Source organism: Patagioenas fasciata, chromosome Z (genome assembly GCF_037038585.1).
Source record: "Patagioenas fasciata isolate bPatFas1 chromosome Z, bPatFas1.hap1, whole genome shotgun sequence".
NCBI classification, from domain to species: Eukaryota; Metazoa; Chordata; class Aves; order Columbiformes; family Columbidae; genus Patagioenas; species Patagioenas fasciata.
Window position 1 is genome coordinate 72,045,152 of NC_092560.1, and position 21,483 is coordinate 72,066,634.

The following is a 21,483-nucleotide window of genomic DNA, read 5'->3' on the forward strand; positions in this document are numbered from 1 at the left end:
CAGCGGCCCGGGCCCGGGGAGGCGGGCAGGGCGGCCGCGCTGGCGGAGCGCGGCGGCGGAGCCGGAGTGCGTGCCCGGCCGGGGCTGCGCGGCCGCTCTTCCTTATGGGGTGAAGAAGGAGAAAGCGGGAGGGAGGCAGGGCTTCGGCGTGTGACACATGAACCTGGGGCAGTCGTACGTGGCTGGAAAATTTGCAGTGTGGGGGCAGAGGCATGTGGCTAATTCAGGTAACCGGGAAGCTGGCTTTTATTATTCCTCCAGCTCATAACTCGCAACAGTTGGTTTTGTGTTGTTTTTTTTTTTAAGTGGGAGGGGAAGAGCAGGTTATAATATAAGTATTCAGCCCCAGGAAGCGCTGCGGATCTGGTAAAGTTTTATTTGGATCGTGTTGGGAAGGAGCAAGTACTGTGTATAGCGGGCAGACAGGTTTTCCTTGTGTGCGAGGTGACAATCTTCATCAACACTGCAATTTGGGACCGTGGTGGAAGGGGGTCCTGCTGCCTGTTGTGGTGCTGAGGGCTTTGTGCGGTTTAAAATGAAAAGACGCAGAGGCACTGGTGGAAGTAGCATGAGCTGAGGTGGCAGCAAACTGGTATTGCTGCTCTAGGGGCAGCAAACCCATAAAACAGCTGCAGATCTGTGTAAAGTCTAATGGCATCGATTGCATAAGGAGTGGGGTCAGAGTTCCTGTTGCCTGCTCGCACGCACCCTCTAGAGAAGTTGGTCTCGGGACGATTCATGCGGTACGTTGTGATCCTGTCATCTCTACGTGACAGCGTAGCATGTGTGTGACATGGGAAGACTGGAGGGGTTGGTTTCGGGGAAGGACAGCTTTGAGCTTCTGGCTGTGCTACTTCTGTCCGCCTTTGTTATCAGACGTTATCTGTGTGTGTGTGTGCGTGTACACATTTACGTGGGTATGTGCTTCTGAGCATTTGAAAACCTACTGATTAACTTTTAAAAGTTAATCAGGATTTAGGGTTGAGGGTCAGTCAGCAGAAAGCTGGTCTGCTCGCTGAGCTGCAGCAGCAGTTTCTGCCTCCAGCGTGCTATGAGCGCCCGTCTTTCTGCGCTTGTGTTTCAGCACATAGTTTACTGAGACATAGTTTCTTTTCCAGTGCTGATTCTATTTCTTCTTTTCCAGAAAAAGCAGAAGTTATTATAAACGGAGAAGATGAAAAAGAACGGAAGGACCCCTATTTTGTGGAAACACCTTATGGCTACCAGCTAGACTTGGATTTTCTGAAGTATGTGGATGATATACAAAAGGGGAATACCATTAAGAAATTAAACATCCAGAAGAAGAGGAAAGCTGTACCAGCCTCGGCGGGTAACAAGAACTCTGGTGGCCAGTGCAGTGGCTGGACCTCCACAGAGTCTCTCTCTTCATCAAACAGCGATGAGAACAAGCAGTCTTGCCTGGCAGCGAGGAGTCAAGTAACTTCATCCATTGCTGCGAGACCCTCTGTTTCTTTTGAAGCATCTCCTTCTTATTTAACCGTCCCCGAGAGTAAGCAGCTTCCTCCTCCCTCCCCCCAGCTTCCTCGGCACAACCTCCATGTAACAAAAACACTCATGGAAACGCGGAGGCGACTTGAGCAGGAGAGGATGATGCAGGTCACGCCTGGAGATGTCCGCAGGCCCCGGCTTTCCAGCTTTGGAGGCATGGGCTCCACGAGCTCCCTCCCCTCTTTTGTGGGGTCCAGCGGGTACACCCATGTGTCTCAGCATCTGCAGAATGGGCATCAGGGGAATGGAGACTATGGCGCCTGCTTCAGCTCCTCCTTGGGCAGTTCTATTCGTCATAGCCCCATGAGCTCAGGAATATCCACGCCAGTCACCAATGTGAGCCCGGTGCATCTGCAGCACATCAGGGAGCAAATGGCCATTGCGCTCAAGCGTCTCAAGGAGCTTGAGGAGCAAGTCAAGACTATTCCTGTGCTGCAGGTCAAAATTTCGGTGTTACAGGAAGAGAAAAGGCACATGATGGCTGAGCTCAAAAACCAGAGGAAAGCCACTCAAAATGACATATATGGTTTCAGAAAGCGATCTTACAGTGCAGGAAATGCAGAGCAGTGGGAACACCTGTCTCAGGTTAGAAGAGGTGGAGAACTGTATATAGATTGTGAGGAAGAGGTAGAGAGCATGGAACAGAGCTCTCAGAGCATAGCGGAGTTCAGGCAACTGACTGCTGAGATGCAAGCCCTGGAGAAAAAAATCCAGGATAGCAACTATGAAAGTCCAGGAAACCTTCGGGTGAACAGAGAAAGCCTGACAAAAGAAACCCGATCTGTTGCAGTAGGTGCTGATGAGAACATGAACGATGTGGTTATATACAACAGATCTGTGAGGCAACACAGAGAAGTAGCTGTGGGGACAGAGAAAGAAATGAGAGAGTCTGGGGTTGGGGTAACAGAGGCCATGCTTGGCTTGTCTACGGAGGTTGAGAAAGAGATAGAGCTTCAGCAGCAGACTATCGAAGCCCTTAAGGAGAAGATTTACAGATTAGAAGTTCAGTTAAAGGAAACGACCCATGACAGGGAAATGACCAAATTGAAACAGGAGCTGCAGGCAGCTGGGTCTAGGAAAAGAGTGGATAAAGCTGTGATGGCTCAGCCCTGTGCTGTCAGCAGGATGGTGGAAGCCGTCATACAAACTAGAGACCAAATGGTGGGAGACCACGTGGATGTTGCCCATTCGTCAGTGGGAAACCACCTGCAGACGAGCAGCGTTGGCACCTCCTGCAGACCTGCCGTGCGGAGCACAGCCGCGGGCCCCGAGCTGCCGATGGGCCGGTGGCTGGTGAGGGAGAGGGCAGAGGTGCAGGACCAGGGCACGGGGAGGTCTGTGGAGCTGCACGATAAGGCAGTGGGCACAGAGACAAGTGTCTGTGAAGCTGGGGTCAACACAGAGGAGCTGGCAGGCGCTCCAAGCCCCAGCCAGCCAGCACGGGTGGGCGGAGCGTTGAGGTCTGTGGGCTGCGGGGATTGCTTGGTGGACGTGGCCGTTTGTGCCCCCAAGGACCGTGTGTCCCGCGAAACAGCCACAGAGACCGTGTGCAGGACAGAGGCAATGGTGATGGCCGTGCCTTCTATGGCTAGTCAGCAAACCAGCACTGCCTTGGAGATGGTGAGCCAGTGCACCAGCACGGAGGTGGCCTCCCTGGCAGACTGCGGGACAAACACCTCTCTGAGCAGCTATGATAAACAGACCAACACAGAGAGCGTGGAGACACGGAGTGTGGCGGTAGGAGATGGCCGGGTGAAAGACATACACGCATCTGCTAAAATGCGTTCGGTTGGAGTGGGCACCTTGCTCTCTAGCCACCCTGGCTTTGAAAAGCCCTCTGCAATAAAAACCAAAGACTGTGGTGTTGGACAGATAAACGTTCATGAAAACTACCTGGTTGGTCTTAAAATGAGAAGCATTGCTTGTGGACCCCCTCCATTGCCGGTTGTTCCGGCCGGCACCAGGAGCATCGGTGTTGGTGGAGAGTCTGTGTGCGAGCCGGTGAGCGGTCTCTTGGAAAGCCCTCTGCCTGCGCCTGAGCTGAGGACAGGCTTGGATCACTACATCGAGCGCGTGCAGAAGCTGCTGCAGGAACAGCAGATGCTGCTGGCTGAAAATTACAGTGAACTGGCAGAAGCCTTTGGGGAGCCCCACTCCCAGATTGGATCTCTCAATTCGCAGCTCATCAGCACCCTCACCTCCATCAACTCTGTCATGAAGTACGCCAGCACGGAGGAGCTGCGGAGCCTGGACCTTCAGAAGCAGTGCATGGAGAGAAGTTCTGGGTCAGGTAAGCCCAGTGTCAGGGCGTGCATTCGATCAGCTCCTCGCCAGCACTGCAGGTCTGTCACCTGCTGGGCCCTCACATAGTCTGGAAGCAAGTGTGCAATCCTCCCCAATGAAATGCAGAACATGACATGGTTGCTGGACGTGCGGGTTGGGTATTCTCTGCAGCCCACCATTGGTCATTGAAAAAACAGATTTTTTTTACGTCTGCCAGTCCAGCAGACTCTGAAGGACCGGATGATAATGATGACTCTGACCAGGGTTTGCAGGATATGCAAAGTATGCAGGGTTTGACCGCTGTGCAAGGTGCTGACTCCATTTTATAACTTCAGGAGTATTCAGGATTAATGGCTGTGGCCTTATAGTTCTGTTCTTCCTTTAAACTTGGCATGCAGCTTTTAAAAACTAGAGTGTCAGGTTTGGGAGTTGAAAGTCACATTCAATGTCTGTATCAAACTGTTTCCACAAACATTTCCCTGGCTTTTGTAGTTTCTTCCATTGCCTTTGTTCCTTGTAGCTCTCAGCCAGAGAGCTGTGGGGTGCTTTCCCCATTCCAGCAAGGTTGATGGCTTTATAATGGGCAACTCCAGAGCACTTCATAGAAACCACATATTGCACCTTCTCTTGCTGCAGTAACTGTCTGTCCTAATCCCTAATTGCAGCCTCATGTTTGAAAGGCATAAACTGTAATTAGTGCTGGAAGTTTTGGTGACACTCAGGAAAGGCAAGAATTGACATTTAAATGCTCCTTGCATTTTATTTATCAACTTTAAAATCTATACAATTAATTTGAGGGATTTTTTTATCCCCTGGAGTAAAGTAGCTTACTTTTGTTAAAAAAATATTATTATTCTTCTGCGGAGTCTGATAGTCTGGTTTAAAACTTGACAATTTTTTCAAAGTCCTTATTGGTGAATCCAACCGCATTACTGTTAAATTTATAAATGGTGGCTTACTGGAAACCAATATGTAATGACTAGCAGCACTTGTTCAATACTGTCTTCTTCGTCCTGCCATACAGTAACTGAAACACAGTGTAAGGAAATGAGAAAAACTTGTGCAAATTCATCTGTATCGTGGGTGCTGAAACAGAAGAAAAAATCTCGAGTAAATAGTGTATAATGTCAGCACAATAATATTGGATAATGCACTGCTATATAAAGATCCTGAAGCTTATTTACTGTCTTTAAAAAGTTACCTATTTTTGTTAAAAGGCAGCTTGGTAAATCTGATTCTTTTCAGTGTTCACTCACTAAACTGACCCATCCATTAAATGAGCTGAAATAAAGATTTTAGCTTCCCATATAAAGCTATAAGCAACATTTACATAGCGGTAAATAAAATGTATGGTACCCTGTCTGCGTATATGTAATATGATACTATATATACAATATTATTACCTTTCTGGCATGCATTTTATATTTTGGGTTTATTACAACTGATGATACTATAATAATTAGAGTATCTTTCAGACACCAGAAGTGTCCTTAAAAGCAGTGAGCAACAATTTTTACTAGCTGTAAATCCTCAGTTCCCTTCTCTGCTTTTACTGCGAAGTATCAGATGTGTAGTCTAGAGACTTAAAAATATTTAGACACAGGTGGAGTGATGGATCATATTTTACTAAAGATGTTCTTACTCAGATTCGGATTTCACATTCTTCACAAAATTATTTTTGAATAATCTTATTTTAACTTGTAATGCCATTATCTTTAGCTGTGGATGCGGAGTGTAAAATCTCTTTATTTTTAGTCCCCGGTGAGAACTGCATGCCAGGACCGTATGCATAAATCAAGCTCTAGGCTATAGCAGTTTAGATCCATGGAGAATTGCGGTGGGAAGGAGATCATGAGCCTGAAATGTTTCCTCTTCTTTTTTCTATAAATTTTGAAAATTCTGCCTTTACTACATTTATCTGCTGGTCCTGCTGCCTGTTTCCCTGTTTTTACAAATCACATGTTACTTTTTCCTGCAAAGGGCTTTTTTGCTGAATGAAGCACTTACTTTAATAATTCTGTAAGCACTGGAACTAATAAAGTCACCTTTTTTCTTTCTTTCCCCATGCATCAGTATCTCCTGATAGCTTGTGAGCCCTTAGTAAGTCTTTCCTCACATTCAGCTCTCTTGGATCTAGCTTTTCAAGTGTCTCATGTGTGAACTCGCTAGCACCAGTTTCTCCAGGCCTGGCATCTCAGTCTGGTTTCTCTAAAGCCTGTATAAATATGAAAGTCTTTCAGAGCACTGAGTCTCTCCATCTGGTTTGGTTAAAATGAGCAGTCAGGTTTAGGTTATTGAAAGAAGCATGACCTCACAAGCCTCTGTTTCTTAGAAAAACAGCCTGAAAATAGAGGCAGAAGCATCTGGTTTCAGATTAGCAACAGTGGCGTTGTGTTTAGTATTCAAAGAGCATCCTTCGGAAATGCTTCTTACAGGCCACGTCCTTTTGGGGCAGAAACACCTTACCTGGCTTTGAGGCAAGTCATTTTGGTACCAGTTTGCCATGTTAAAGGATTAGTGGTCCATACTGCTTCTGATACCTGAGGTGGCACATCAGTCAGATCCTCAGCTTTACGGATTTTTGTCCCTGCTGGTGCTGGGGAGATGGGGCTGTCCTGCAGGGGCGTCTGCTACAGCAGCTTGTGGCAGGCGATGGAGACGCAGGCATGAGAGCTGGAACCTGCCGAGTGGGACATGGGCTGGCTCTGCAGTTGGCATCCTTAGACACACATCAAGCAGACCTCTGAGATGATCTCTGAACCAGGCCTATCAGCAATTAGTATATTGCTTGTTGCAAAATAAACACCATCACTTCCGTAACTAAGCAACTCTTATTTACATATACACTGTCTGTCAGAAGCCCTAATGGAGTCAGGGAAGTCAAACCTGCTGGCCAGGCAAGCTGATTTCCACTTTGCAAAGTCATTTTAGCCAGCATTGGCACCCTGTCTGTGCCCAGCTGGATCGAATGGCTGAGGGTGACAAACCTAGATGCTAATGGATCCTTATTCTTAGCCCAGGCAGCATACAGAATCACTAAGAGATGAGATGCAAGCATGTTCTTGTTCTCCATTTATTGTCACAGAATTTTTGAGAGGTTTCAGAAAATTACGTTTTGGTAATCGTGTGATGTGTTTTGCAAAATATCAGCCAGAGGCCTAATGTCACTTGTTAGGTTTTTAATTACATGGACTTTTTATGAGTCTTGTAGATGGATGTCTTCCACAGGCAAGGAGTTTGCAAGGGTGCTATTTAAAAACAACTGTTCTGCCAATCCCCCAAGAAATTACCTGAGCATATCTGACCTGAAGATGCATGTTTTTTTTGCCTCAGTGATCTTTGGAGTATCAGCTTTATGGTCACTTTTTGGAGCAATCCTGACTGAGCACCCGGAAGCATTACACTAATCATTGTCAGGAAAGAGGCAACTTACTAAGTCTTGAGAGAGCAAAAGGAAGTGTGAAGCAAGTGGTGTGGAAAGCCTCAGGTGTTAGGAAAACATGATGTGCCATCTGGTGGGAATATCTTTCAAGGTTTTTTGACTCTAACTTTCACTCAGAGCAGGGGGGGCAGGCAAAGGGGGATGATGGAAGGATCGAAGGAATGGTGGTGGTGGTGAGAGAAACCTCTGATGTCCAAAGCTGGTGTGTCGGACTGATGGCGTGGCCGTGGTTGCCTCTCTCTGTGTTGCCTTTCATAATGCAAAACCAGCAGGGAATGGAAGAAAGCTGCTTTCTCTTACATCACTTCTGTTTTACAAAGTTTTGTAGCCTTTTCTCTCAAAGACTGTGTGGCTGAATGGCTTGGCAGCCCCTCTGCGGGCAGCGTGGACCACGGTAGTGCAGCTGGAGCCTTGAGGTTTGCCTGAGGCTCAGGAGCTGGTGCTGTTTGAGGCGCAGGCACGTCGGTGGACCTGACAAGACAGTGGGCTGCAACAGATCACACTGGTTGTCTGCGTCTAGGCAAGGGAGTGAACCCTCGGCGTCTGCTCTGCCACAGATGCGCGCCCTGATCACCAGGTTAAGTTCCTGTACAGACGTGCTTGTTTGTGTAACAAACAGTATCCATCCATCTCTCTTTGGGGAGAGGGTGACTGATGCACGTGAAGCGTTTCTGATATTCGCTGTAAGACGGTGCATGGTGCAGAACGGCCATGCAGATGGTCACATCTGTGTGCCCCACGAGTACTGTTTGTTCACGTGTGTCTGGCTGGCATCTCAAAGAGCACAGTGCCTCATCTGCGTTTTTCACGTGACAGCTGTTCACTATTGACCTGCTAGTTGTGACAACATACAAAGCTTTAATGCCTCTCTTGTTCAAAAATGGTAGCAACCTCTGTTTTAGGAGATGAAGCATTTAGCTGTGGGGTTTTTTTGTTTTGTTTTAAATACTCATTCTCTCAGAAGAGAAGCAGGGACCTGGTCAGTAATTGTACTATGAAGATGTTACTCAAGTGCTTATTCAAGTGAAACTCCACAGACCTCTTTAAAGAGGTTTGATGTACCTTCCCTGGTCATGTGTTAACACAAGCTTATTACTGTTATCATTATTATCATTAGAACATTTGCTGTTTTCATTCTGCGGCAGCACTACATGGTGTGTTTGAATCTGAAAGCTGCTCTATCTCCTTATTTCTGCTTCAGTTAATAAAGAGTATGATTTGCCACGCTGTAGTTAATTTTTTCTTTCAAGCGTGTTGCTGCTTAGGGAGTGGCGAACTCCAGCCTGCTGGCTTGTCCCTTAGAGTGACTTCGGTAAAACCCCAGTTGGCGGCCTGTGCTGTGGCATAGGGATGTGATGTTCAGGCACTGGGCTTTGTTCAGAGCTCAGCTCCCATGGTAACAGGCTTATCTGTGAACACTTAATGGCAGGAGATTCCCGTTTTTCCAAGGAGGTGGTGTCCTATTTCAGGAACAGCAATGCATCAGCTGAGAAGATAACTCCTCATAAATGAGAAAGAACTTAAAGTTCTGAGATTACTTTCCTGCTGTGCCTAGCATCATGAGACGCTAGCGCTCATCAGAGAAATTAAGGATGGCTCTCACTGAGGTTCACACACAGTTGTCTTGGAAAAGAGAGCATTTCATAAATAAGATGATTAGCTGTTTCACAGGCGTGTAATGTTTTGTGTTCAATCTTGTTCAATTAAAGGAATCGGTTTTGACTTCCAGTTTCAACAAACTGGCTTCACAAGATGGAGAGTAGCTTCTCAACACAAAGAACATGGTCAAACTGAGAGTCAAAAAGAAGCTGAGATGGTTATTCCGATCCAATTAAAAGAGTACTTCTGTTAGAAGGAGCATTTTCCGTGGAGCCAAATGGTGGCTGCAACACTGACCTGTGCCTGGGTCACAAGTGAATCTGGCTTCTGTTGGTTTATCATATAAAAAGTTCATATGCGGCAGGTTTTTTTTTTAATTTTAAATTCACTGGTTCTTAACCTGGAAAGGCTCAAAAGTACCTTTTAAAATTAAACTATGCTTAGTCTTCTGGAGGTAACACCTTAATCAGATGGATGGGTTAATATAAGTAATTGTAAATGTTTAAATGTGACATGTTTGCTCATCACTGCCTTTTTATTTACCTTAGTATTTTTTTTCTTCAGTAGTTCCGATGCATAGACCAGTATATTAAAATTATTTCTATGAAAAAATAACTATTTAAAGAAAAAACAATAAGATTTAAGACACTGGAGAAGATTGTGTTCTTCAGTTACAGTAATTTCATAGGGAGCTTATTGCTACCATGAAGAAATCACACAGTGTGAAAGAGAAGTATTTCCTTGCTGTGTATGCTCCAGACAAAAATTTATGCGCTGTTTTTAATAGGGAGTAAGTTGTATCATTGGCTGTTATGTTGTGCAAATAAATGCTTGCACTGGTCAACAGGTTAAAAATAAAATCTCTGTGCAGTTACCACATAGGCAACAAGCTCGTGTCCTTTTTTTAGCCAGAAGCCTGTGATGTTCCAGCCAGAGAGCTAAGTTCTCATCCTGGTGGTATTTAATTCCCGTGGCCTCATATGCACTGCTTTTGATTTCCAGTTGTATAAAAGTATTGTCAAGCTAAACTGGTTTTATAGTAACACTTAGGTTTAATTCTATCAGACTAAATTGAGTTTTTCAATAGCAGGTGCAGGCCAGACCTCTGTTACCACAAGTTCAGCACAAATTCGGGGGACAAATACAGTTGAAAACTCACCCAGTGAGTTCCTTGACCCAAGTTGCTACATAAGCACTCACGCTCTCATAAATGGGAGGGAAGGAAGGTCTGCAGTTAGGAAGTGAAATAACATCTTAATAACGATAAATGGATTTTATAGGTGCCAGAAATGGCAAGGGTAATCCTGGTTTAAATTGGTGAGATTTTCAAAAGAAGTACCATTTATTTAGGAGAAAATGTTCCTTCTAAAAAATTAAGAACAGGTGCTCTCATTGCCTCGAACCACTGGGATTAAACCATTGAAGATGCTTCAGTCACTGGTTTCCTTCTGAAATTGATGGAAGTAGCTTTCTGCATAAGGGCTTATGAACACTTGAAGTCTCTTAAGTTTTGTCTTATCATACTTGTGCTTTTGGATTACTTGTTAACCTTTCCAACATCCACTACCGTATTGCAAAATACATTCAGGAATTCCTGGAAGCTCCGTGCTGTCGTTAGCTACACGATGTCAATACTTAAAAGCTTATGTCAAGTTTGCATTATTCACCTGGAACAGCAAACTGACAAAAATCAGCCGGCTCACTGCCAGTGCTGTGCACCCTGACATGGTGTCACTGGGGAGGATTCTGTGCGGGCACACTTGAGATCTGTGTGAGGGGAGGTGAACAGTCTGTTTTAAGGTTCGTGTAGACAGTTGATGATCTTCAGCCAGGTTTTCGCTTCTGCACTTGAGAAGCGTGTGGTGCCTGCAGCCCCAACAGCAACCGTGCAGCCTTGTTGGGGGAGGAGGGAACTTGGCTCAGTCAGTGTTTTGGTTTGGGCTGCAGTCGATTTATCTGTTAAATTATTGACCATAGCCTTGGGTAGCATAGCTGCTTCCTTTATCCATTTTTCCAAGCAATTTCACTACGTTTGCTCTCCAACAACTTTATGTTGGCTGTCTTCTAAAGGAAGGCCTGAGAGCTGATGTTAAATGCTAATTAATGGCTTGCAGCATTAGTGTTGTGTTGGGCTCGAAGCCATCTATCCTTGAACCTTAAGTTCTGTAAATGCAGTAAGTGTAAACATCTAACAGCAGTCTTGGGAGAATTGAGTGTACTGGCCAGTTTGTCTAATACACACTTACTTGTTGTGTACTTGTTCCCAAGCCTTGGTGTTGTCCTCTTTTGTCACATGCTGAGGGCTGAGCAGGACACATCTTCATAGAATCCTAGAATGATTTGGGTTGGAAGGAACCTTCAAGATCATCTAGTTCCAACCCACCCTCCATGGGCAGGGACACCTTCCAGTAGGACCAGCTTGCTCAAAGCCCCATCCAGCCTGGCCTGAGACGCTTCCAGGGATTGGGCATCCACAGATTCTCTGGGCAGCCTGTGCCGGTGCCTCACCACCCTCACGGTGAAAAATTTTTTCCTAATGTCTAATCTAATGTAAATGTACTTTCAGTTTAAGGCTGTCACCCCTTGTCCTATGACTACATGCCTGTGTAAGAAGTGCCCCTCCAGCTTTCTTGTAGGTCCACTTTAAGGACTGAAAGGGTGCTATAAGGTCTCCTCAGAGCTGCTGCCTTCTTCATTTGAAGGCATGGAAGACATGCTCCAGGTCCTGAGCTCAGTGTGGTGCTTTTCAGCCACCAAAAGATGAACCAGAAGAGGGAACCTACTGAGATCTTGTTGCATCAGTGGAGGGTTTAGCTAGGAGAGAGCCTGTGAGGTGGGGGAGACAAGTCTGCTACTGTCCTCCTCCTTTCTCTGTGTCCTACCCTGCAGCTCCGTCCCCAGCTGTGTCACAGGGCAGGAGGGAGACACCTGAGGAAGTTCAGGCTCTGGCTTTGGGCAGCTGAGCGTTGCTGAGGGGATTCACAGGGTGCACCAAGGTACTGTCAGTTCATGTCAGGCAGGGCCGCCTGTCTCCCCTGCCAGAGCTCTGCCACCACTCTCAGCTCCAGCTTGTACAAACCCACCCGTGTCCCCAGGACATGCTGCGGGTGTCTCAGCTGCCTTCAGAGGAGGCCTGTGGCACCTGGCAGAGGACAGATAGTCTTCATCTGACAGTAAACCCATGCAGCTTCAGATGCTTTGCTGCTGCGTCAGGGCAGCTTTCTCCGCTCCCTCCCACGTCCTCGGTGGGGAGGCTGAAGCCGAAAGGGGTAACCTCGTAAAACCAGACGAGGCAGCCACCACCAGCTGCAGCTGGAAGCAGTTACTCCATTTGGTACTCTTTAATTGTAGCTGTCACTGCTCCAAGCAAGCAGCAGGAGAAACTGTTTCCTTGTTTTTCAGCTAAGGGAGTTTTAAAATCATTGGTTTTGGCCTGGTGCTCTGTCTCCTTGGCAGCCCTCTTCTCCTTGGCTGGTGGATGAGCGATGGTGCTGGCTGTCCGGAAGAGACCCGACCAAGCCAGTCACCACTGCAGAGCGAGGAGGGGCAGGGTCACAGGGGCAGGGCTTCCCTCTTGATCTCCATGGGAACCTGTTTGGTCCCAAGTGCACGGCCACATCTCCCGAGGGGTTGCTCCTGCACAGGGAGCACCGGCTGCCGCCTTCAGCCCCCGCTTCTCCGAGAGAGCAGAAGCTTGTTGTCTATACCTGTAGTGACGTGTGTCAGTGCCCTGCCGTGTGCCTTCCCAGCAGCCTGGAGAAGCTGTAGGCAGCGGTGGAAGTGGGCAAATGGGTCTCGTTGCTGGAGAAAGTGCCTTGGAAATGCACAAGAGGTGAGACTTGGGTGGGAACAGGAGAAAAGAGGAGGAAGCTGCTAGGAAGTGACGACATTTGGAAAAATCGGCTTCATTATGTCTTGTTATAGGAAAACAAAATACTGAGGTGAAGCAAAAATTGGGAAAGGCAGTCTAGCAAGAGCAGTGGAGGTGTCAAACTGTATTTCTAAAAGTAAATTTTTGGAGTTTACCATACTACAGTCTGCTAGCATCCTGTGCAGTGCCGCTCATCTATTTCTATGAGGAGGCTGTGGCTTAATTCTTGAAAAGGAAAGAAAAAACTGTGGAGGCAGAAGTGATTGAAGCAAGCACTGGAAGAAGGAAGGGTGGTGTTTTAAGTTAAATGTTACCTTTTTTTTTCCCTTGAAATGCTAGCAAGTTTACTTAAGAATGTGTGTGTAAAAAAAAAGTGTGTTCCACAAACAAAAGCATTTGTGCAGCTGTGTAGAGCAGTTGTAATAGCAGAGCTGGAGGAACTGCAGGGGAATCTGTAAAAGTCTGTGCGTAATTAGTGCTGCCTTTTAAACACACAAAGGGAAGAAAACGAGTCCATGCCAGCAAATCAGAAAACAAAAGTATAACCCAAACATTTGGAATTTAGTTTAAATAAAACTACTAGCTCAGAACAATCCTGTCCAAAAAAAAAGTGGGGAGGGGGGTGGGGGAGAAAAAATAGAAAGAAATGCAGTGGGTGGGAGTTTGTTGCAGTTGTCTCGGTAACTGAGTAAAGTATACAACTTTCAGACTTAGTGGAATGCTGGCAAAAAGGAAAGTTTCCTGAAAAGTTTCTGCTTTCATGGAAAATGACATTTCTTAATAAAAAGTAAGATGAAAAGGGCGCTGCTTTTGCAGCAGGAACGTGCAGAGCCCGTGAACGTGCTCTCCAGGCACATCAGCGATGGGCAGCACGGCGAGTCTGCCTGAGCCAGGGTGGCGGGAGCTGGGATCACTGCGCCTACCAAAAGAGAAGGAAAAGGAAGCACCATTCCTTTCATCCGTTTTAAAGCAAATATCTTCATCGTTTTTCATTGTATTGTATGTTTTCATGGAAAGAAAAACGCACAGCTATTTTTGGTGTGTTTTCTGAAAAGTATCACACCCTTTTCCTATTGGATCCTCAGAAAAGAATATTGTAAAACACGTTTTTTCCAGTTGTGGTTTTTTTTTTCCCCCTCTGTTTATCACAGTGTTGACAGAAATGCTTTAGTGTGACTCCTCTGTGATGCCTACTGTCTTCTCTGGCAGGTGCTACTTTGGAGTACATCCCTCACGGCCAACTTGCAAACACCCACTTAACTTCAAATTTGCGAGCGCTGAAATTGGAGCAGGACATGGTGCCTGCTCAGGAGGAGAGGAAGACTCCCCTGGTGGACGCCGTTCGGGGAAGGAAGTCCTTTTCTTCTCAGGACAAAACTCTCTCTCCAATTAACCTGACAGATGACCAGCTTGCCTCTGGCCTCTATGGTAATAACTGGCTCACGTTCATCTTTCATCGTGCTGATGGAGTTTGAATATGAAATACAGTTAAAGGAGGTTTTCAGGGTTCTCAGAATTGCGAAAGCAGGCGAAGATGCACTACGGGGGCAGTTGCAGTGTGGGACTGTGCGTCTGCAGATAGTGGTTTGTTTTTAAATGGCAGGTTGTAGTGCATGAGTGACATGCCATTTAGTGTCTTTGTAAGATTTATGTACTGAGGGAGAAAGGGTTAATAAAATAACTTTTTTAAAAAGGCTTGAATCAATATGAATGTTTTTCATGTTTTATGCTTAGAGATGGGTTTAAAAGTTGTTTCAGTGAATATTTAAATCTGAAAGACCAGCCTTGGCTGAACCTCCCCACCCTGTTGAATAGGTTGTTGTTAAATGAGCTGTCTGTACTAATGTGCTGGTTCTGACAATTAGCTGCTGTCATCTGACACCAAGAATTAAGATTTCCTTAATGGAGCAGAGTAGCCCATGTCAGTATTAGGAGTCTTCCACAGATAGCACAGAAAAAAGAAGTGTCTTCTTCTAAGTTTTCTAAGGCATCATAAAGAGGCAGCATGTTGGAAAATGGAAAAGTTAGGCTAAGCTAGTTTTCCATTTCCAAAGCTGTTTCTGGAAGTGTTCTCCTGTATTTCCAGTGTGCATTTCACACCACGACTGTACATACAAAAAGATCAGAAAGCCCAGCTTCAACTGGTAAATTAAACAGAAACGTGCTTGTTTGTTTTCAAAAACTGTCTAAAGCTGCTGCAGTCAAAGCCGGCCACAGATGTGTACTGATACGTGTGCTTTGCCTCCATTGTCAACAGTATGTGCTAATAATGAAAACACACTCAAATCCATCATGAAGAAAAGGGACGGGAAAAAGGATTTGAGCAACACAAAGAAGAACCTGCAGTTTGTCGGCATTAATGGCGGGTAAGAGACCTGTCTCCAAAATACCTGTTGTTGTAGCACTTTCACTGTGGGAAGGAGCCCAGGAGCTCGTGCAGAGCTTTGGTCCTTCAGGCTGAGGTGCATCTGCTGAGTTTAAGGGTCAGAGGGAAGAGCATAACAGCTAAACTCATCTTAATCACCTGTGACCCTTCTGTGCTTTCGGATCATGTGGCATCATTATCAAGTACCTGTAGGTTAGACTGCTGCCAAATTTAACACGGGATAATGAAACAAACTCAGAGAGCTATCAGAATGTTTCTCAGGTAGTATTTCAGTAAGGCAAACTTTAATATGTCATTGGCAGCTGACAAGTGCAGCGTTGTGTTATGGAACAACACAGCAAGAGATGGTATTTCCTAGGAATTAAATTTTCTGACTTCATGATTGATAGATACAGGAACTTTGCTAGACAAATACAGAAAACAGTATAGAAAACTATGTTCTTTTAAAATATTATTTACCCTTGCAGAATGTTGTAAAGAACTTTTAAGTGGTTTCACCAAAGTGGTTTTGTATAGCTTTTCTAGCCCTTTCCTCAGGTTATATTTTCTTTAGTACAAATTCCTTGTGTACTACAGAGCCTAAATATTGCAATTAATTAATTTCATACATACTGACTAAAAGCATTATTATTTATAGTGGGGGAATGTTGTCACTCATAAATCCCTCTTAAGAATAGGCTTAGTATATTAATTCATCAGCTTTTGAGGTTGGTGAGATAAGACAGTTCATTAGAATCAGCATTATAATTGTCCAGATTGTTTATATTTCACATAAAATATCAAAATGTTTTGGATCATCACAGGAAGAAATGTTAAAATTGTGGCTGTTGGCTTTAGATAGGGTTGTTAGCTTCCATGCTTGTATCTGCCTAGCAAGGCAACAAAACAATTCACTCTGAACGAAGTAATTTCATTTTGGGGCTAAGGCAAGGTCTGACAAAGTGTTAAGACTTTGTTTAAAAAAGGTTGGTTTTCTTCCATTACACACTGTGCACATAGTAATCACAGTGTTGGTTGGTAGTGACACTCAGTGAGTAGAAAAGGTCCTGTGAGTAGAAGGCAGGAGCACTAAGCCTTTGCAAGACATTTTTTGACTTGTCTCAGCGCAGGCAAGTTCCTACCACTGCTGGATGGAGTGGAGCATCTCCCTTATGGGGAAAGGCTGAGGGAGCTGGGTCTCTAGTTTGGAGGAGACTGAGGGGTGACCTCATTAATGTTTATAAATACGTTAAGGGTGAGTATCACAGGGATAGAGCCAGGCTCTTCTCGGTGGCAACCGATGATAAGACAAGGGGCATTGGGTGCAAACTGGAACACAAGAGGTTCCACTTAGATTTGAGAAGAAACTTCTCAGTGAGGGTGACAGACGCTGGAACAGGCTGCCCAGCGAGGGTTGGAGTCTCCTTCTCTGCAGACATTCAAAACCCACCTGGACACCTTCCTGTGTAACCTTATCTGGGTGTTGCCACTCTGCAGGGGGATTGGACTGGATGAGCTTTTGAGGTCCCTTCCAGTCCCTGACATTCTGTGATTCTGGATGGCGCTGAGCAAGCACCCCTGCCTGTTCTTCCCCCAGGTATGAGACAACGTCCAGCGACGACTCCAGCTCTGAGGAGAGCTCTTCGTCGGATTCGGAAGAGGAGTGTGAGGAGCACGAGTATGCCGGCGGACGGCACACCGAAGAGGGGCAGCCCTTGCCCTGCGCCCCAGAGGTCTGCGCTGTGGGGGCAGAGAAGGACAGCCCCCCCCCAGAGTGTGAGGCTGAGGAAGTAGAAATCAGAGAGAGGTAGGCTGCTCACCCTCTCCTCAGCATCTCTACGGGGGTCACCACTGCCTCATTGCACAGGGCGAGCTGTGGGCTGTGCCTGCGCTGGTGGAGAAAGCGCCAGTCCCATTGCTGCTTGACTGCTGCCCACATCCCTCTTCGTCCAGCGGGTAACCAGAGGGAGTTTCGTGGCAAAATGACCCTATGTATGTGGGGAGAAGGTGTCAGAGGGTGTCCTTTCCAGCGGCTGACCTCCGCAACTTTAAATGGTCCATTTATAGTGAGTCCCAGGCAGCTCCTCCCTGGCAGAGGTTCTTTCGTTTGGGAGCAGGCAATGCCTTGTTACCAGCTCAGCCTGTAAAACAGTAAGTAGGCAAGCGAGTCTTGGGCCATGATTGCCAGGTCAGTAGCCTGCTGGGAGTGCATCTTACATTTGCACCTTCCACAGCATCTCAGCCATGGCTGGTGCTGCTCAGCAAGACGATGGGGTGCAGCAGCAAGGAGGTCATCCAACCCTGAGATCACATACTTCATATAGACATGTACTCTGGTATACTTTATGGCCACTGTCATGCATTTGTTCAGCATTTCATGTCTAAGTTACTTTTGAAATTGCTGGTAAGGAGCTATGTAAGGTAGCATTTGACAAGCAAGGCATGTTTTTATTTTGGCACATGGAAAGCAGTAGTGTGATGAGTTTTTACTGATTCTTTATCAAAAGGAAGTATAAACAGACAGTAAAGGGATATTTTATAGATACTGAATTTGCCGGATGTTTACAAGTGTGTTGGCTTGTAAAATTATGTTAGTGGAGGAATAACAGTAAGAGTGCTAAGACAGAACTAATACGTTACGTTTCACTGGAGTTGAAGCTAAGCATCAAACCTAGCTGTAATTATCAACTGCTAAATAAAAGGGATGCAGAAATCCATCATTATGAGTTATTTGTAGGCCCTGTAGCTGTGAGTTTTGAAGTCCCCTGAGCTTTACTTTTAAAGTACTGTAGGATAGCCTGTTATTTCACAGGTGGCATTACGAAGATGGGCAGTTTCACAAAGGAGCTCTCTGATTTGTTTACCCTAGCAAGGGGTGATGGTGAAGAGGGGCAGCAGGACACCCCAAGTACATAGACATATGTACCTGGGGCTGCCTTGGCAATGCCCTTTGAAGGGAAGAGGCAGGGCACATGACCTTGTGGGACAAAGCGTGGTCCATGTGATGTTGGAGTATTTCATTGCTCTGGAAGCACCAGCAGCTGGCTTCTAACCCTGGAGGGCTGAATTGCCTGCCGTACACACGAGTGTGTTAGCTTCTGCCCTGGCTGGGAGAATTTCCCTGGAAGATTACCTGCATGCTCTGTGGCAGCTGACAGGCAGAGATGGCTGGCTACAGCCTGGCATGCCATGTGGCACGTGCATGGGCCTTCTTATTGTTTTTCAGCTGTTCCCTGAGCTTTTAAATTCTTGCTGGAAAGGGGGCAGAAGCACAAATATGAAGGGGAACTCGAGAAAGACTAAATTTCCAGAGTGGATGAATTGAGAAAGCCTGTTTTGGGTGAACAGGATAAAGCAGGAGCCGGCAGGGAGGCACCGCCTGTGCCCTTTCCCACTGGTTAATTCCATTTCCATCACAACTATTGGCATTTCCTCTTGTTAATCAAGTAATCAAAGCACAGAGCATGTAACACATGCTCTGCAGTCATAGAGCAGTAGGTGAGAATTTCCACTAGAAGATTGCCAAGTCTAAAGCACAGAAGTGAGCCCTCGCCTGCTCTCTGTTCCCACTGCTCCTCCCACCTGCATCTGGGAAACACATTTTTCCTCCTCTCGGAGGTCCGTGGCCCTGCCAGCGGCTCCGTGTGCCGTGGAGGGAGGGAGTCCCCGCAGAAAAGAGCCGCCAGAGCCTCTTCTGCATTGCAGCAGTTGATGACTTGCCTGAAAACGTTCATTCTCTCATGACGTTCAGAAAGGTAAATGTTTCTGTGCTGAAACATTGAGAGAAAAACTGAAATGCACCATGTATTCTGCTGTCTCCCTCAGGTACGAACTAAGTGAAAAGATGCTTTCTGCCTGTTACCTGCTGAGAAACAACATTGATGACCCCAAGGCATTGACCAACAAAGATGTGGTAAGCAATGCAGGGCAAAATTCTCTCTGGGCTGCAACAGAAGAACTTTGGGGAGGGGTAACTTCTCATTTTGCAGGACCAGCACCACAGTGGCTAGGCAGAAGAGGACTTCATCTTTCCCAGAAGAGTCACAAACTGCTTCTTCTGTCAGGAGGCTTTTGTCCAAAGAACGTACTTGTGCTTTGTGTGCTGGGGTGTCGTCATCCCGAGGCACACACATAAAAACACTAACTTCAACACATCCGTGCATTCACTTATTATTTTTGTAATTGCTTTACACTGCTGTGGATGGCTCTCAGGCCTCTCATTAACAGACTGAACAGGGTGAGGAGCCTGTTTTCTTCCCATGACAAAAGCTCAGAGTCTGTTCTGAAACTGAATGTGCTCTGCCTTCTAAGCACGGGGACACTGTTTCTGTCTCGCTTACCAGCAGAGAGTAAGGAGGATTCATTGTTAATGCTTAGTCTCAAGAAATAAGGTTGTGTTTGCTTCGAATTGCAGTTGCCCAAATGCCTCATATAAGAATTGTCTATGCTACTTTCTGAGGGCAATCTGAAAGCAAAGGAACACTGCTAAGTGGTATGAAATTGAATTTTGCGCTTGTTAAGAGTTGTGTGGTGATGTAAAAGGCAACAATCCAGTGCCAGTCGCCTCTGCTACAAAGCATCTGCAGCTTCTTGAAGACAATAACATTGTCTTTAATAACATAACAGACGCAAATATTGTCTGTGTCTAGTTATGACATCTGTGGTCCAACGAGGGTTTTGAAAGGTGGTTTAATATAATACAGTCATGATGAGTAGTTTTTAATCACCTGTTAGTCCTTCAGGAGTAGTTCAGCCATTCAAATAACAAATGCTTCAGGCCAAGTCAGAGTTGAAAGTGTCAAAAATGTCATAACCAGGTGATAATCTCTGTCTTGGAAGTGTAATTTGAATTTACATGTTTCTTTCTTGTGCTTCAAGTCTTTGCCAGCATAAGTGGTGCTTTGTATATGAAAACTGCAGACTAATCAGCTCTTGTTCTCTCTGCTGATAAAGAAGTTTTGTCCAAAAAGGGTAAATTTCAGTACAGCTAGAGATCTCTGTAAATTGTCCCAACCTCTTCCAACATACTGAGATCTTGTAGCTGCTGAAGGAATTGCGTCACATGCCGTGAAAGCTATAAATCTGTTTATTCACCCCAAAACAGTATTTGCTTTTTTCATGACAGTGTGATGTTGTTGGCTCATGTTCAGCTTGTGATCCTCTGTAATGCCCAGCTCTTCTCCTGCAGAACAGCTGTCAAGCCAGTTCTCCCGTACTTAGTGCATTTGATAATTCATGCCTTGGGACTGGGCCTCATTACTTTGCATGCTGTTAAATTCCCGAAAAATGTGCATTTCCACTGCACGTAGTCTTGGGTTCATCAGTGATTTATGAACTTTGTTAAGGATTTCATGGAAATAGTTACTTCAAGTCTTTTTTCTGTTCAGCAGTATTTGGTACCCATTAATCCGGGGGGTAACTCATCTTAAAATTCCACACCCTCAGAGGTGAACCGTTCCTGAAAATCAGGTGAAATGAGAGGAGGTAAAGAATTGGTGTTTATAAAGAGGGCTTTAGTCAGAGAGGAAGCTGCAGTCCGTACATCTTGTTTGTGAGCTGAATACTTTCTTCCCACATTTGACTAAAAAAGACTTGACCTCCTGCATCACTGACTTGGGGGACGGAAAATCCTTTAAATACATTGCCCGTATGTCAATTTCTCTGTCTTGGTTTTGGCAGAGGTTTTGTTTAAATACCATCCAGCACGAGTGGTTTCGTATCTCAAGTCAGAAGTCGGCTGTTCCTGAAATGGTTGGAGACTACATAACTGCTTTTGAAGAGATTTCTCCTGCTGTCCTCAGACATATCATCAATATGGCGGATGGAAATGGAAACACAGCTCTGCATTACAGCGTCTCACATTCTAACTTTGAAATTGTAAAGCTTCTTCTGGATGCAAGTAGGTTGACTTGTTTCCATATTTTTTTAATTTTTTTTTTTTTTTCGCAATACTCAGAGATCAAATTCTTGATGAGCAAGGGGTCACGTCTGGGCTTCCTCCAGCAGCTGTTTTAACTGTTAACAGTTACACGGTGGCTCACTTGGGTAGTCTAGAATCCTTGTTTCTGCTGCTAACTTTGGAGGTGATGATGGTAGCTCTTGAAGAAGTTAGTTACAAAAACACTCAAGTAAATTACATGCAGAGTTGACCAGTGTTTGGGACACTTAGGTAGATCCCTGACTGTTGGACTGTTGTCCAAGCTCAGCAGCACCAGCCCACAGCAGTTTTCTCTGGAGGCAGCACAGCTGCTGCTCAGCCAAAGGCAGGGTGCTGGTGGAGGAAGATGAATTCAGGTATAAACGTTGATGTTTAACATTCAAAGTAGTCTAGATGTATCTTACTAGAGCAGTACAGAAGTTTTTTCTGGCCACTGCCTTGGCACTTCTGTGCTTCTCTCCTGAGAAACTGAAGCA

General features: G+C 45.7%; 1 protein-coding gene across 6 annotated transcripts in view; it reads left to right on the top strand.

Moving 5' to 3' along the window:
• KANK1 (KN motif and ankyrin repeat domains 1) overlaps window positions 1-21,483 on the top strand; it is a 128,285-nt gene that overhangs the window by 99,288 nt on the left and 7,514 nt on the right. For 5 of the 6 annotated variants that reach the window (XM_065860680.2, XM_065860682.2, XM_071802883.1 and 2 more), the window contains 6 exons: window positions 1,145-3,799; window positions 13,914-14,132; window positions 14,962-15,070; window positions 16,667-16,876; window positions 18,895-18,982; window positions 20,749-20,968. In XM_065860680.2, coding sequence (XP_065716752.1) covers window positions 1,145-3,799; window positions 13,914-14,132; window positions 14,962-15,070; window positions 16,667-16,876; window positions 18,895-18,982; window positions 20,749-20,968 — 3,501 coding nt within the window. Of the gene's footprint in view, window positions 1-33; window positions 228-1,144; window positions 3,800-13,913; window positions 14,133-14,961; window positions 15,071-16,666; window positions 16,877-18,894; window positions 18,983-20,748; window positions 20,969-21,483 lie in introns of those variants that run through there. The other variant, XM_065860679.2, reaches the window with a different exon arrangement.